Source organism: Dunckerocampus dactyliophorus, chromosome 16 (genome assembly GCF_027744805.1).
Source record: "Dunckerocampus dactyliophorus isolate RoL2022-P2 chromosome 16, RoL_Ddac_1.1, whole genome shotgun sequence".
Lineage (NCBI taxonomy): Eukaryota > Metazoa > Chordata > Actinopteri > Syngnathiformes > Syngnathidae > Dunckerocampus > Dunckerocampus dactyliophorus.
Genome location: NC_072834.1, coordinates 24,192,354 through 24,210,666, shown reverse-complemented (window position 1 = coordinate 24,210,666; position 18,313 = coordinate 24,192,354). Strand labels below are relative to the sequence as shown.

At 41.2% G+C, this 18,313-nt stretch overlaps 1 protein-coding gene across 4 annotated transcripts in view; it reads left to right on the top strand.

Annotated features, from left to right (window-relative positions):
* LOC129169588 (seizure protein 6-like) overlaps positions 1–18,313 on the top strand; it is a 149,787-nt gene that overhangs the window by 109,010 nt on the left and 22,464 nt on the right. For all 4 annotated transcript variants that reach the window (XR_008566447.1, XR_008566446.1, XM_054756147.1 and 1 more), the window contains exons 5-8: positions 12,942–13,127; positions 14,102–14,270; positions 15,063–15,229; positions 15,307–15,501. Coding sequence is in view for 2 of the 4 variants with exons in the window: in XM_054756147.1 (XP_054612122.1) it covers positions 12,942–13,127; positions 14,102–14,270; positions 15,063–15,229; positions 15,307–15,501 (717 nt within the window). In the remaining 2 variants the exon portion in view is untranslated. The remainder of the gene's footprint in view (positions 1–12,941; positions 13,128–14,101; positions 14,271–15,062; positions 15,230–15,306; positions 15,502–18,313) is intronic.

The window sequence follows — 18,313 nt, the reverse complement described above, 5'->3', positions numbered from 1 at the left end:
ACGTAACCATCGGCTGCATCTACGATATGCGGCGTGGCTCAGCTGGCAGCGTGGTTGTCCCCCAACCTGGAGGTCGCTGGTTCGATCCTCTGACCTTCTGTGACCATGTCAAAGAATCCTTGGGCGAGGATGTCACGTAACACAAAACTAAAAAGAAAAAAGTTGTCATCTAACAAGAAAATGTAATTTTAGGAGGATAATAATATCGTAATTACGAGTAAAATGTATGTCATTTTAGCAGCGTAAGGTTGAAATATTAAAGAAAAAAGATGTTTTTTTTGCAAAGTCATAATATTATGAGAAACAAGTAAAACAAATTAAAGTTGTAATTTTGGGAAAATTAGGTTGGGGAAAAAGTTATAATATTATGGAATGATGGTCAAAATATTATGGGTGTAAAGTGATCATTTTACAAGAAACAAGTTTAAAGAGTTGGGAAAAAACTGTACTGTACAGACGCCAGAAGTAAAAAATGATATCTAATATCATATTTTCTCCTATTATGTCTGCTATATTGGTAACAGGAGAGTAAAGGTGACTATAGGGGTGTTATTTCATGTCTAGAGGGCTCTAATGTTTAAAAGTGTAGAAGGTTGTAAACAGGTTTTAATGATCTCACTACCAAAATATTCCATTTATAAAGAAGGAATCCTACTTTATGGAAATGAATTTGCCTCGGTTGGGCCTGAAACTGATTAACTGCAATAAATGAGGTATTACAAATCTAATTAATCTGTTCCGGACACCCAAAAATGTTAACACAAAATCCTTTTTTTTGTTATAGTTTTACATGCAGAAGACAATTAGAAATGCATCTAAATGACAAATGAAAGAGATCAATTAGAACGTAAGCTCACGTTTACCTTCACTGAAGACCTTTGTTGATCACGATAGAACAGATATCCACTCAGACGACACCTTCATGCTTTGCTGCCACTTCTTTCATGATTGCAATCATGTTTCTTCTTCTTTGTCAAAATGCTGGTGCTTGCAGCTTTCTTTGGCTCCATGATGATTTTTTATTTTTTTGCAGCCGTGCTCAATAACAAAGCAGAGACTTGTGGCGTAGCTGTGTTAGTCTGCAACAAACTACAAAGCCAAACGTGGCTACGACTGCCGGTGCCACTTTCCATTTTGAGAGCACGCTAACATGCTAACATGCTAACATATGATCAGAAAAAAGCTACGCTACGAACACGGTTTGACTCACAACAAGACGCTAGCTGGGAAATGTACGCCCAGCTAGCGTACAGTTGTGACATAAAAACACTAACCAGGACGTAGGCTAACCAATTCCTTGGCGTCAACAGGTGATAGTGCCGAGTTGTTTTGATTACATTCGGGACCATATGTGACTCTGGCTGGTGCGAGCTGTTTATGCATTGATATCTTTTATGCTAATATTGCGATTAATCATTATTAATTAATTTGAAAATTGAGATTAATTTGATTAACATTTTAAATCGTTTGACAGCCCAAGTTTTTACGTTTGGCTGACAATAAATCTTGTGTCATTTGTCATACTTTGCAGCTTTAAACACACTTCAATAAAAAGTACAAATGGCAGCAACAAGAAGCGGTTAGCATGCTTTGGCAGCACGTATGACTGGACATAAACGTGTGTGTGTGTGTGTGTGTGAGAGAGAGAGAGAGATTGATCTTGTATGTCCACCGCAACGTCCGTTTATCCTAGCAATCGCACAAAGTGGCTGCCAATTACACGCCCCATCGATTTGGTTTGTTGGTGGTCAACAAAACATTCATTCCACCGCATTACGGCGACTCTTTCATCAGCTCCAAAATGGCAAACATTGCTACCGATGGGAAATTCGTCATCAGCCCATCGCTGCTGGCTGTAGTGTGTCCGTGCGTGCGTGCGTGTTAAGACATAATATCGTACATGTCATGCTTCTTTTTTAATCACTTCTTCCTGTTTGACCACCAAGTTTCAGGGAAACGGTGAAGTAGGAGTGCAGCAGTGTGAAGTAGTCTGAAAGTTCTTTTGTTTCTTTGGACCAAACATTTTCTTTTACACTCTCAATTCATGTAACAGATTTTTTCTTAGTAGATTTTGTTTGTACATTTTATGCTGAAAATGTCATTGAATAAATGCGCAAGCAATCAAAATGCATGTTTCGAAATGCAGTTTATTAAAATACAAAATAACAATTCAGTTTGCTCAATTCAAGTTTACTTCATAAAAATCCAGGGCAAATGAATTTGACATTTGAAATGCACATATTCTGTGAAATTAAGACCGAAGCAATTGATTGCGTCTCAGAGCCAGCCAAGCACTCAGTCACATGACACAGGCCGTACAAAAAGCGCACTTGTGCGTGTGAGTTTTGAAACATCCAAAATTAATTGGACTTTTTTATGTGCATTTTTTTCACACTGAATTTTTATGAGCTGCATTTTTAGGAATATTTTATTCAATGACATTGTCAGCATAATTTGATGTAAAACAAAATAACAATAAATTCATGAAATGCTGCAAGACCGGTCCATGAAAACGTGAAATAATTATATATGTTTTGACGTGAAATGAACTGGTATTTGAATTAATTACTGACACATTCAAGCAATTCTTTCTGTATTCATGTATTACATGAATAAATGGTACATTTCGTAGCACATTTTATTGAATTAATGACACATTCAAGTCATTTTTCAAGTCGAATTCATGACACATTTACATATTTCTGTCACGTCTTGGCATGTTGGTGTTGTGGCACGACCCCAGGAAGCAGAGAGAGGAGACCCGATTGCAGGAAAATGTATGTTTTTATTTATTGCTGCAGGGCAGCGGCAGGGATCCCCCAATGAGCAAGCATGAACAAGCGCAACGCTCCGACAAAGGAAGAAGAACTAAATAGAAGCGTAACTCGAATTAGCAGCATGTGCGAGAGAGAAAAGCAAAGCATGAAAACATGGAACAGGGCAAAACAGGAAGAAGGACCAAAATAAGAGCACCAAAACTGGAACTTGGGCATAAAAAGGCAATGTAAATGAACTGTCACTGTTCATTAAATTCCAATTTTCATGAACTAATGACACATTTATGTTTGTTTTTTTTAATTTCATGAATTAATGGCACATTTAACAACACATATATGTATGTAATTACAATTTAATTTAATTAAGGCCATGTTTAAGTCATTATTTCTTGGTGTATTTCTTCATTTCATGAATTAATATTACATTTAATAGCACATCTATGTATTAATTAATGACACAGTTCAGTAGTTATTTCATGATGCATTTATTGATTTCATTCTGTCCCGTTTCATCCTCCATATGCTCCAAAGAGCCAATACTTCTTAAAGCAAAGCAGATTTAGGAAATGCAGCGGCAAGGCAGTCCAGGAGGACGCTGGAGAAAAATAACAAAGAAAAAAACTGCGGCTGAAGAAAGACTAAAAGTAGAAAAAGTAGTAATGTGTACTTTTAGAAGCTAGGGAGCGAGCACAGGAAGTAAAGGAAGTAGTCAAGGAAGTTGTGGCATGGAATGGAGAAGTCCAATGGGAAGTGTGAGGAATAATGTGGGGTCTTAGTGTGGATGCGGGCTTTAAGAATCACACTAATTGCATCATGAAACAGTCGTATATATTTAAACTAGCACATGGGTGGATGGGGTCATGTGACGTAAAAGCAGCCAATACTTCCTATTCCTTGATCCAGATTCAAGGACTTTTGGAGTTACTCATTTTACAGGTTTTTGTTGTTGTTGAAACATTTGTGCGTGCTCTTAGTGTGGATATGTTTCCAGCAGCAGGGGGCGTGTCTCTGTACAATCTGCCATTGATGTAAATTGGAGTTGCTCGACCTTAGCGGAGATGCGAGTGTCATTGTAGCTTGAAGTCAAATCAGCTGGAGGCACACAAAAGAAAACTACGCTGAGCACATTTCAAGGAGGGGTGGGGCGTGGGAGTGGGGTGGGCGCACAGCAGATATTTCAATTTGTGTTCGTCTCGGCACCCGGCCTGGACGACACCTTGTCCTTTATAATGGGCTGTGAGAAATGTGATTGGACAAGCATGGAAGAAGCGGCGTGGCCTCGGCTCTCAGATGAGAGTAATTAATATCTGCTGCAGCATCAGCAGCGCCTGCGACTGATGGATGCCTCTGTGGCGTCGGCACTTCTGGAACACGACTGTGGCGATGGTTTGCAGTTCAGATTTAAAGACCGCGTGTCAGGAGAACTCCTCGTGCTGACGGATGTGCCTTTTTACAACTCAGCACGTCGTGTAAATCCACTTTCCTGTTTGGCTAGGAGTTGAGGTCAACATATGATGGGAAAAAAGTCAGAATATGATAAGGAGAAATTGCACAAGATAAACACTACTGTACAGAAACCAGAAGTAAACATGCATGTCTTATCTGTCTTATTTTCTCTTATTATGTCTACTATGTTTGGTATTACGAGTGTAAAGGTGACTATAGGGGTGTTATTTCATGTATAGAAGGCTTTAATCATGTTAACATTAAATGTCTTTTTTATGTCTTATATGTCTTATTTTTTCTTATTATATCTACTATATTGAGTAATAGGAGTGTAAAGGTGACTATAGGGGTGTTATTTTATGTCTAGAGGGCTCTAATCATGTTAAAAATCATATTTAGAAGGTGGTAAGTAGGTTTTCTATGTCTTATATGTCTTATTTTCTCCTATGTCTACTATATTGGGTAATAGGAGTGTAAAGGTGACTACGGGGTGTTATTTCATGTATAGAAGGCTTTAATAATGTTAATATTATGTCTTTTTTATATCTTATATGTCTTATTTTTTCTTATTATATCTACTATATTGAGTAATAGGAGTGTAAAGGTGATTATAGAGGTGTTATTTCATGTCTAGAGGGCTCTAATGATCTTAAAAATCATATTTAGAAGATGGTAAATAGGTATTCTATGTCGTATATGTCTTATTTTCTCTTATAATGTTTACTATATTGGATAAAAGAGGTCTAAAGGTGACTATAGGGGTGTTATTTTATATATAGAGGGCTCTAATAATGTTAAAGCGTATTTAGAAGCTGGTGAACAGGTTTTTATGATCTAACTACCAAAATGTTCTATTTCTAAAAAAATTCTACTTTGCAGACGTTAATTTATCACTGTGGGGTCTGGAACTGATTAACTGTGATAAAGAAGGGATTACTGTAACGCAAATCTAATTAATCTGTTCCAGACACCCATAAATGTCAACACAAAACACTTTTTGATACTTTTACATGCACAAAACAATTAAATGCATATACTTAAATGACGAATGAAAGCGATAAATGAACCTTTAAGGTCACTTTCACCTTCACTGAGTACTTTTGTTGACAAAGACGGTGATGATGAAAGGCGAGGGAGGAGAATAGATATCCACTCACACGACACCATCATACTTTGCCTGGAGTTACTTCATGAATCCAATGTGTTTCTCACCTTCTTTATCAAAGTGATGCCACATGCAACTTTGTTTGCCTCCATTTTGCAGCCGCGATCAACAATTAAAGCAGAGACTTGTGTTGAGAAACAGGAAGGTGGTGTCTGTGTTGATCTCACGACACCAAAACTGGACTTCCAAATAATGAAGATTCACGTATCGCGACATAATCTCCAAGTTTTACTCCAACATTTGTACTTTTAGGTGAAGTCATGTGTTGAAAGAAGGCTGCTGGCCTGCATGCAATAATGACTCACATCAGCATGAGGCAGGATGACACATGCTGTAGTTGTTAGCGTGTGGGTAAAATACTGTGGGCGTCTTATTAAAATGATGAGGCGAGAAAAAAGAAGCTCAGAAGCGTTGGAGTTGAAATTAAACACATTTGTATTGTCAAAAGTATTCACAGATCAATACGCTCATTAATCCATTCCACAAGGTCATTCGAGAACTTAAACACTTTTTTCCATAAGACGGGGTGGTCAAAGTGCAGCCCAGGGGCCACTTGCAGCCCACGGCTGTTTTTTTATTGGCCTGCAGCAACTTCTTAAAATATCATTTAATAAGAAAACTAAAAAAACAAAAAACATCAAGAGGAAAAAATTGGGGGAAAAATTAAACAAAGAAAAAATTATAATATGATGAGAATAAAGTCAAAATATTATGGGAATTAAAGTCAACATTTCAAGAAGAACATTTACAAGAACAAAGTTGAAATAGTTGGAAAAACAACAACAGTCATTTAAAAAGAATAAAGTCAAAATGTTAGGAGAAAAAAAAAACGTATTCTAACGAGAAAAAGTCACACGTGAATAAACTCATAATAATAAACTCTAGAACAAAAACGGCTTCAAAAATCCTGTACATTCACCGTGCAATAAACCGTGCAATAAACCGTGCAATAAACCTGTGGCTTGATCAGTGGATATTACGTCTTGATTTGTATTACCTTCATTTTGCACTTTCTCTGCTCTTGTGTGCTCTTGCTCGTTTGCTGCTGTAACCCTGAAATCTTATCTTATCTCAATCTTATGAGGAAACATAATGTCATTCTCGTAACATAAACATCGGAATGTTAAAGTTTTAATATTATGAGAAACAGACAAAAGAAAATAAAGTTGTAATTTTGGGGGGAAATTGGGTTGTGGAAAAAGTTAGAATATGATGGGAATAAAGTCATAATATATGGGAGAATAAAGTCTTAATATTACAAGAAGAAAATTTACAAAGATTGTTTCAGAAGAAAAATGAAATATTTGGGGATAAAAAACCCAACAAAAATTGGAAAAAAAGTGAAAATGATGTTGACTCATTCAGCCATTTTCCTTCAGTAGCGGCCATTTTACACCATTTTGACTGATCTTTCAAGGCACACAGAATATTGTGTTCTATGGTTATATACACATGGAACCTACCAAAAGAAAGATTAGACTTCCGTCTTTCATCTGAAGCTAAAAAGTTTGTTTCTACATTTTTCCGTTCTTCAGTAATCAGCAGTATAACATAGGTAAGTTTCAGGGAAATATCAGTTCCCAACTAAAACAGGGAGAAAAACAGTCTTCTGTGAAAAGATACATTTCAAACTTTCACGTTGACACAAATATTGTTTGCTTTTGTGACAGCTGAAATATCTAAACAACTATACCTACATAAAGAACACAAAAAAGGATTTTTTTTTACATCAAAATCATTTATTATTGACAATTTTCACATTTGGAACTAAACTATGTGTGTGCACGTGCATGCGTGCACTTGACAAAAGTTTGGACACCCCTGCGTTGGGGCCGAGACGGAGCAAATCAATGCGAAGCAAATACAAACAGTTAGCGCTTTGTTACGCAACATATCAGAAAAGAGGCCAAAATGTCCATCAGTGCTTCCCAAAGTGGAAGCTGATGTGTGTTTGACCTAAAAAACACAAATAATAGATCTGACGACATTTAACATGATTCACATTTGAGAGGCTGAAATCAGAGGATATTTAAATTTTTACATCAATAAATGATTAATCAAATACCACAATAGTTGTCAATTAATTGTACAATCGATTAATCATTGATTTGTGGATGAATTGCTGCAGCTGTAATAAATATATCAGTCATGTACATACAGTATAAATACTGTATATCATCCCTATAGTATAAATATATCATCCCTATAGTATAAATATATCATCTCTATAGTATAAATATATCATCTCTATAGTATAAATATATCAGTCATGTACATACAGTATAAATATATCATCTGTATAGTATAAATATATCAGTCATGTACATACAGTATAAATACTGTATATCATCCCTATAGTATAAATATATCATCTCTATAGTATAAATATATCAGTCATGTACATACAGTATAAATATATCATCTGTATAGTATAAATACATCAGTCATGTACATACAGTATAAATATATCATCTGTATAGTATAAATATATCAGTCATGTACATACAGTATAAATATATCATCTGTATAGTATAAATACATCAGTCATGTACATACAGTATAAATATATCATCTGTATAGTATAAATACATCAGTCATGTACATACAGTATAAATATATCATCTGTATAGTATAAATATATCAGTCATGTACATACAGTATAAATATATCATCTGTATAGTATAAATATATCATCTGTATAGTATAAATACATCAGTCATGTACATACAGTATAAATATATCATCTGTATAGTATAAATACATCAGTCATGTACATACAGTATAAATACTGTATATCATCCCTATAGTATAAATATATCATCTCTATAGTATAAATATATCAGTCATGTACATACAGTATAAATATATCATCTGTATAGTATAAATACATCAGTCATGTACATACAGTATAAATATATCATCTGTATAGTATAAATACATCAGTCATGTACATACAGTGTAGGGTGGGTGAATATTAAAAGTCCACACGCTGGGCTGTATTCACGTTTCCTGTGGAATGAAGGTTGACCTTTAGTGCGAGCGACCCGACACTTTGACCTCGTAGCAAAGAATCAGTGAGTTAAAAACGCAAGCTTCCTGTGGTCCAGCATTTCCAGCGGCTAATCTCCTGGGCAGCCCACGGCGTGAAGCTATTATTTGTAATAGCTAAATAATCAGACTTTATGGCCCAGCATCTAGCGGAATGGAAGCAGCACAAAATTTAATACTTCTGGAATTGGTTGTACAAGTTTTGCCGGCGGCTCTTCCACTGCACGCTCAATAGGGATGTAAATGCTTGTAAGATAATAGCAATAACCAGCTTCATTGGAGCCAGTGATAAACGGCGAATGGAATGGATGACCCAGGGGCGGTGTGCTACGTCCGTGTGGCTTGGCTATTTGCTGATGGGAGGAGGCCCGTTTCATTAGTGGGGGGAACCAATGGCTTGTGTAAAAGAAAAACATAAGTCAGTAAATTAAAACAAGCGATAAGGCTGCTTCTACGAGCCTTTTATGGCCATTAGCCATTTAAGGCTATTTTCCCCTGAGGTTCATTTCAGAGACGGGCATTTTTAATGCCATGTTATACGTCTCATAAAGTCAACTTTTCATCTCCTAAATGAGTGGCTGGGATGAAAGCCTTCTTCCGTGCTCAGCCTCCACGCATGCAAAGCTACAACATGAAACTCTTCATGTGTGCTTCACCGTCTATCAGAAACACTTCAATTTCTAACATAACACGAACAGCAGAATCGCCATTCTACTTTGGAAATCTCTGAAGGCCACATAGCCTTTATCGGGATGACTGAACGTCAGGGTGATCAGCCCGTATGACTGAAGTCCTCCTTTGTGGTGGGTCACTGCTTCCAGACACGACTGTGATCAGTGAATTTTCACAAGTAGGATTCCTTGTTTCCAAATGGAATGGTTTCATAGTTGGAACATAGACAACCTGTTTAGCACCTTCTAAATACACGATTAGAGCCCTCTAGACATGGAATAACACCCGTATAATCACCTTTACACTCCTATTAGCCAATTTAAAAACAAAATAAAGGTCATGAAAAATGAGGGGGTTTGTTTAAACTTGAAAACAATGTTAAGTAATACACGGCAGGTGGTCCACTGAGTCAAACAGATCAGTGTTTGGATGCAAAACAACTTTCTCCAGCTAAACTCAGATAAAAGTGAAATCAAACAAAGAGAAGGCGTTATCAACCACCTTAAGACTCTTTCTCTAAAACCTCATCATCAGGCTAGACATCTAGGGGCAATAATGGACTCAGACCTGAACTTTAACAGCCACACCAAATCAATAACATCATCAGCTTTTTGCCACATAAAAACATTGCCAAAATCAAGGAAATAGGCTCTAAGGCAGACTTAGAGAGACTAATCCAAGCCTTTGTCTCCAGCAGGCTAGACTACTGTCACGGCCTTCTCACCGGGTGCTCTAAATGAGCAGTAAAACAGCTGCAGTACATCCAGAATGCTGCTGCTCGAGTCCTGACTAGAACCAGGAAATATGAGCATGTTAGTCCAGTATTCAGGTCTCTGCACTGGCTTCCTGTCGCTCAGAGAATAGACGTTAAAACAGCTCTGCTTGTGTACAAGTCTTTTCATGGTCTTGCGCCAAAGTCCACGTCTGACATGTTAGAGCCACGTAAACCACCTCCAGCTCTGAGAAGATCAGGGAGGGGTCTCCTGTGGGTGCCCAGCGTCAGGACAATGACTCAACTTTGGCAATGTCCAAATCCATGCATGCACATGCACACGTGTGTGCGCGCGTGCGCATACGTTGTCCCTACAATGTGAAACCTTCTGCACGCTACGCTCCTCCACGCTCTCTCGCTTCCTCCTTGCTGTCGAGTGCTTTAATACATGGAAAAAAGATCCATGCTGAGCTCTTATCAAATGCACTTCTGCCACCTTGTGGCCGTTTTTATGGCTTAAAACTGCATGAAAAGTCACCTCTTTTATTGTGCACTTGCATCATCACTTCTTTTTTCCTCTCGCACAAAACAAGCGAGCGTTGGGGTTTTAAAAAATATATAAATACATCTTTGGTACTGAATGTCATGATAAAAACATTTAAAAAATTGCAGACACAGCAGCGGCACGAAACAGTGGCGGCAGTCCCATGCGGCCCACCACCACAGCTTCAAAACATCCTGGGGGAAACCCTGGGTTAGCTTCTCTTTCTACTGGGACAGTTAAGAATGTTAAAACGTGATGTGAAACGTCATGCGAGCCTGAAAAAAACTTGTTAGTCAGCCAGCATCAGACAGCAAATTGCGTTGACCATCATGACGTCGATGTTGTCTTCCAGTCTGCCATTTTAGCAGTGCTGATATCATCTACCACTGGAGATTCGGGACGAGTCATTAAGTGAAAGTTTGCGTAGTAAAAGTATGTGCAAAGTTGCAAGATTGGGATGCTTTGTGAGTGTTTATTGTACCCAGCCTTTGCAGGTCCAATTATGTTTACTTGCTCTGGTGTGCCCACATTTCCAGAAGCTTAAAAGTTGGAGTGCAGTCATTAAAAGGCCTCTCCTAATGAGGTAGAACAGTGTGGCTGTTAGACAGGAAGAGAGCTTGTTTAATGGCTTCCATTAGACTTGCTTTCCATCAGAGAGCTTCATCTTATTGCACACTGTTCATTTGTTTTAAGCATGGACGATATTGTCCAGGGACATTGATCTTAACCTGCTGGAATCACAACTTCATGACCAACACTACACAGGCCATTCGTCTTCCAAGTCCATTATGATGTTCAACAATTCTACTTGTATATGTTTGAAGGCTGTAAAAGCCCCCACCATGCACTTTGTACACTTTTCAGGCATTAGTATTTTCTCACATTTCTCTCTTGTTTCAACACTCAAATTTGGTGTGAATTTTAATGATCAACCTACTAGGTTGGGCACAAGAAATTACGAAATAAGTGACTCACGCGCTGGCGCCGTTCCGTTGAAGCGTTTTTGCATCCGTGTTCAAGCATATCCTGCCATCGTACTTTACTCCTCCTCCAAGAACCGAAGATTCCTTTATTCCGTGATGGCGCCCTACAGCCGCAACGTCTACCTTCCTTCAGAGTGTCCTGAACTCCTACTTTTTGTGCGATGCTTGGCTTCCTCTGCATTTTCAGTGCAGAACGTGTCGTCGACATTGTGGGTTTTATCGGGGAGAAACTTGCAAACATACAAAGACTGAGAGCTGTTTGCTAGCATGACACAACAGGATGCGCGGCAGGGCGACACGAAGGAGATTGATTGGCATTGATTTACAGCCAATCAGGACGCAGAAGACAATGGGCGGTGCAGACAAAAGAGAGAGGGAAGAGAGAGAGCAAGCGAGACGCCACCTCATGTTAAGCACAGAACCACAACACTGAACTTCCCACAGTGCAGTATTCTTACAGGGCCAGGCTCGGCCTCTAACAGCGTTCATTAAAAAATAGCACTGAAATTGTGCTAAAAAAATCAGCGAAACAGCGAGTCCACGAAAGATGGGAACACTGTATTGCAATCTAGTAATTTCATTTCTACTACGTTACACTCTTCTACGCTCTGTGCGCATACGAGCAGCCCCGCCTCCACCCACTGAGACAAAGAGACTGTACGACTGACAAAAGGGCTCACTCCATCATGCTGTTGTTCTATGGAACAAATGTGCCGAAACCAATGCACAGAGTGAACTCTCTTCCTGCCTGTTTGGAGGTGGGAGTCGAGAACCACACAATCATGCACATGGCGATCTAGTGATTACCCACTTTATTTTCATTTCTTGTGTGATTCATTCATTCATTCATCATTAATATTGTCGCAGGCCTAGTGCCCATCACACATTTTTTTCTCATTAAGAAATCTTGTCATGTTTTAATCTCACGAGATCTTGCGGCACGAGATCTTGTGGAACCCCTCCTAGAGATGTCTCCCTGCAACCCAACGGCCCGTTCCAGTGTTCCGCAGTTGCACCGCATTCCGATTTGTCATACATTTTTTACTTTAAAAATATTTTTTCCAATGATGTAAAAAGGGCTAAAAAGAGGCAGCTAAGAATGCATGTAATGGGACACACCTACTCCGCCTGTTCCTCCTTCTGGAAATACAGTACCTCCAAAAAGTTTCCATAATGTGACCTGCATATTAACCAAGCTACAGTGGCATTGTTATTAGTATTGTTACTAACATTGTTATGCCTAAGAAGTAGTGACAACTCAACACCACACCGGCTAGCTACTCGCCAGCTGGGGGCTCCATTGTGGCTCATTTTGCAGCCGTGATCAAAAGAAAAGCAGAGACTTGAGTTGAGAAACACCTGAGCCACTCTCTTGCCAGACTTTTTTCAAGGGACAAATAATGTGGTCATTTGTTAGTTAGTTAGCGTTGCCGTTTTACCTGATTAAATGCGACTCTCACACACACACACACGCACACACACACACACACACACACACACACACATTGACATGACAAGCAATGCAAGGGCTGTATTCCAAAAATGCTCCATAATGAATTAAAGCGGCATCCTTGTGTTCTCCTTTTCTTTTTAGCCTTTGTGCTGAGCTGTTCGTTCCCCAAAGAGCCCACGGGTGGAGAAGTTTCGGTGACTCACCTCTACGCTGGCGGAGAAGCTTACTTCAACTGCTTCACTGGCTACAGGTTGAAAGGTCCCAAAACGCTCACCTGCCGTAACGCCACCACACCGTACTGGAGTGGGAAGGAGCCCCAGTGTGTGGGTGAGATGACTTGCAGTCCATGAAAAGTCCAGTGCACATAAATGACACCATGAATGTGTTGGCGTCCTGTATCGTTGCAGTTCCAAGTGTTGTGTTTTGAATTCAGCTTCATAGAGCACCTGCCTTAGAACACGGCTTGTCAACTAGTCTGACTGCGCTCAGACGTGGGAGAAAGTCCGTTTTTTGCAACGAAAGTCAGGTCTCAAGTCATGACAAGATGGGTCAACTCGAGTCCGAAGTCATAAGATGCCTCTCTCTTTGCGGCGCGCTCTTCTCCCGCAGATATCTGCAGCTGTGTGTCGGATGGACGGCACATCGAGTCCCTGCTCTGCGTTCTTCCCCTCCTGCACAAGCTTGGCAAATTTGCCCAGAAACGTGGCACGCACCTCCTGGCATGTGATCATGTCGTTATAATACATTCTCCACTACCCGCTGAAAATGGGTCCCCACCAGTCGAGAATCGTTGCTTTCGAACCGTTGAATTCATTTTTGAGAATCAAAATGAGCATCTGCGTGTATTCTCTTTAGAAAACAAACGGTTGTGATTAACAAAGGTGTTGGCTTGGTTCTTTTCTACTGAGTGAATTGCTGTGCAATCCGGGGCCAGAAGAGTGTGTGTGCATGCGATTAGCTGCACAGACACTTATTGTCTGGAGGCAGTTAGACCTGGCTGCCTTAATTAGAACCGGGCTGCATGAATATCCCCGTCCTGCTGCTAAAAGCTCATTTACCACATCCGGTCTTACTCCATGCATGCGTGCAGCTGCTCTCGACTGATAGCGCCACTGCTGCTGTCACTTTTTGCAAGTCTATCACACGCGGCCCTGCACCCCATTACACACAGGTGAGGTTTAGAATGTGGACCAGACACACAGTCTGCCGGCGCTCCATGTGGTATGGACTGAAAAAAACGGACCTCCAGTCGGTGTCATTACTGTAGCTCATTTGGTGTTTTCCCCGCACCCTTCATACAGCGTCCTGTGGGGGAATGATAAAAAATGCCACCTATGGCCGCATTGTCTCGCCTGGATTTCCTGGCAACTACAGCAACAACCTGACATGCCACTGGGTCCTGGAGGCCCCTGAAGACCACCGGCTGCATATTCACTTCGAGAAGGTGGCTCTGGCAGAGGATGATGACAGGTGGTTAACACACACACACGCACGCACGCACACACGTGTACTCGATTGGAAAGAACAGCCAGTTGATTTAGCAGCCTTTAGCTATGTCCCAGCAGAGTACACCTGCACACAGGCAATGAAACTCCACTGTATTGCCTTTATTACCTCTGCTATGTGACCCAATTTGATGCTTTTCTTGATGGTTTCTTATTCTTTTGTTACATATGCATATTCCACATGCGTATGGAAGATGCATCACCATCACAACACAATAAGTACCACCGCCACCACATAAGTATTCTTAAGTATTTCCGCCACCAGAAACCAAAAGGATGCATGTCCAAGCTGCATGGCGGCAGTTCAGAACGCTGTTTTTCCTCAAACATGTTCATTCTGTTCATTCTGTTCCCTCATGCGACATTCAGGAACTACACGGCTGGTTTTGTTGCGCCCTTTATGGAATTGACTTTCTTCGTTTGGAGGAAAATGGCGTCAAGGGTTATAGCGCCACCTGTTGCTGGTGTGTGTGCGCTGGCCAGCCTACAGAAGACGGAGGTTTTCATTTTCTATGCCCCTTTTCATGCGGACACGGCCGCATTAATACCAAGTCGCGGGTAAAATGAAGGCACTACAGAGAGTAGCGAGAGGTCGGAAGCAGAAATTGCTATCATCACACACACGTGACCGTTCACCTCATTACCGAGTGGCAGACGAGGTTACTGCAGAGCTCCCAGTCACTGTGCTGCACATCTTTTATGCATCTTTTAACACTCAAGGGTAACTTGCATCTCCTTTCATCGCATCTCTTTCTAGGCTGTTGATTAAAAATGGCAACAATATCGACTCCCCCCCGGTGTATGACTCCTACGAGGTGGAGTATCTGCCCATCGAGGGGGTGCTGAGCACAGGGCGTTATCTCTTTGTGGAGTTTACCACAGACGGGACGCTCACCTCCACCGGCGCCGCCATCAGATATGAAGGCAGGTTGACGGTTGCCAACAAAACAGCGCCCTCCCACAAAAGGTTGTCACTTACGTGTCGTTCTTCTTCGCTTCAGCTTTTGCAAAAGGAACGTGCTACGAGCCGTTTGTGAAGTACGGCAATTTCAGCAGCAGTGACTCAACCCACAGCGTGGGCGCCGTGGTGGAGTTCTCGTGTGACCCCGGCTACACGATGGAGCAAGGCTCCGTTGTCATCGAGTGTGTGGACGCCGAAAACGCTCAGTGGAACGAGACGGAGCCGGCCTGCAGGGGTGAGATATCTGATGTGGCTTGTTTGACTCGTTCTTTGGCAATTCAATTAGATAAGAGCGAGCGGATGATGACCCGAGGCTCAGGTTTTGTGCTTCATCAGTGCCGGCAAGTCAAATAAAGCTCCATCCACTCTTCCTGAGCCACCTTTTCATCAGAAAAACATCCTCTGAATGGTCATGTTAACTAACAGCGCTACGAACCACACAATGTGGTGTATCTGCAGTCCGACAAAAACAAACAAACTACGGTGGAACCCCAGTTAGCGGGTTTTTAGTTTAATGTCGCAAATTTCCAGTTAGAGTACATTATGGCACACGTCTTGTCGCGTTATTAATACAATGCGTGAGTCCGACGGCGTTCTTAATGTATTTTTATCACAAAACGTCGTACCTTGTTAGCAGCCTGTCAGCTTGCTAACGCGTGAGAAACAATCGCCCGCCTACGATGTCATCAGCGGTTGCCTCTGTTGTCGCTTGCTAGCCAACACAGTTACGCCACAAGTCCCTGCTTTTCTCAGAATAAGCCAAAATGGAGCCAAAGAACGCTGCAAGTGGCAGCATTTTGACGAAGAGGTGAGAAACACGATAGAATTGGAGGAATAACTCGTGGCCGTGTTGATCTTTGCTGCAACCTTGTGGCTTTAGCAACAATATCGTCTTCAGTGAAGGTAAAAGTGGTGTTCTATGTTCATTCGTCATTGATTCTAGAATTGTACAACTATAAAAACGGGTTTGGGGTTAACATGTTTGTCTTTCTGGAACCAGTGAATTGGATTTACGTGATTTCTTATGGTTTTTCGGCATCTGGGTTTTGTCTGACCTTCTGGGCCTAACCAAGGTGGCGCAGTGCTTCCTGTGCTGCCCACACATGACATGCTGACCTTACTGCAAGCCCGTGTTGGTTGCATGTTCCTTTTGCAACACAGCAAAATTGAAAAGCGCTCCAGCAAAGCTCAGCCTGAGAAAATGAGAAAAGGAAAAAAAAAAAAAAATCATTTGCGCCTCGCTGGGTCACGGCCACGTGAAGTTCAGCAGTAGAATGCATTTGTATTTGCACGCGAGGAAGCCTGCAAGTGTGATTTTTATTGAAGTTCCAGCTCCGCATACACATTAGCATGACAAATACATGCGTGTTGCTCACTGGGGGCTCTGATAGTGCAGTGCTGCCTTTCATGCAGCCAGCTTGAGTCCCAGCCAATGGGCTGACACCCAGCCATTGGAGCTCCGCAGTGCCGGTCCCAAGCTGGGATAAACGGGAGGGGCACGTCAGGAAGGGCATCTGGTGTGAAAAACACAGCCAAATAAATCATGCGCCCGCCATGCTGTGGTGGCCGCTGGTAGGAGAAGAGAAAATATCATGAGGTGCACCTGTATCGCCTGATGTCGTCCATTCCAGTCGCTGCATTCAAAAGTCGCCTTCATCGTTACAATAATCATAATAATAATAGTAATAAAACGATAATAACACTCAGCTTGACCAAAACAATATTTTGATTAGTGATGTTCGGATGTATACTGTATATCGATACTACCGATACCAACTCTTAAAGCAATTCTCAAATCAAAACATCGATACTGTCAATACTTGAGTAATGTTTGTCTGACGATGACGGAGTCAATAAAGTTTATTATTTGTGTTAACGCTTTGAGTTCTGTTGTTGCATATTAGCTTGGCGATACTGTACATCACCCCGCTACCTCAACGTACCTTCAGAGTTGAAAAGAAATAAATGATGAAATGAATCATTTATTTCAGGAATAAAGTTATTAAATGTCTTGGAAGTAATTCAAGTAATTAAATGTAAGTAAATAAATAAAATTAATAAACACATAAATAAAGCAACTATTTTAAAGTTTTCCCATAATGCATCTAGTCTGAGCAAAGCATTTCATTGGAGGCCAAGCGGCATGGAAAATCAATAGATGTATGATGGCGTCACAGTGCTGCTTCTGTCCACCAGAGGGAGCCAGAGGAGCCCAGAGCGAGGCTGACGTCATTGCAGTGCGCCGGCAGGCTCGAATGAATGCATTGCTCAGACACAATGCTAACCACCATGCTAACCACTAGGCCACCGAGCCAACCACTAGGCCAACGTGCTAACCAGTAGGCCAACGTGGTAACCAGTAGGCCAACATGCTAACCACTAGGCCAACGTGCTAACCAGTAGGCCAACGTGCTAACCAGTAGGCCAACGTGCTAACCAGTAGGCCAATGTGGTAACCACTAGGCCAACATGCTAACCAGTAGGCCAACATGGTAACCACTAGGCCAACATGCTAACCAGTAGGCCAACATGGTAACCACTAGGCCAACGTGCTAACCAGTAGGCCAACGTGCTAACCAGTAGGCCAACGTGATAACCACTAGGCCAACATACTAACGAGTAGGCCAACGTGCTAACCAGTAGGCCAACATGCTAACCAGTAGGCCAACGTGGTAACCACTAGGCCAACATGCTAACCAGTAGGCCAACGTGCTAACCAGTAGGCCAACGTGGTAACCACTAGGCCAACATCCTAACCAGTAGTCCAACGTGGTAACCACTAGGCCAACATGCTAACCAGCGGGCCAATGTGGTAACCAGTAGGCCAACATGCTAACCAGTAGGCCAACATGCTAACCAGTAGGCCAACATGCTAATAAAACTAAAATGTCGAGTAAACCCGACCACTGATTTTGTTTGTGATCCAATACTGAGTAAAATTCAGGCTGGTATTGGCGATATCGATCCGATATCGATACTTTGCAAATTGACTTAACGTGTTTGGTACATTTTTAGAAGTAGTGTATTTCATGTCAAGCATAGAGAAT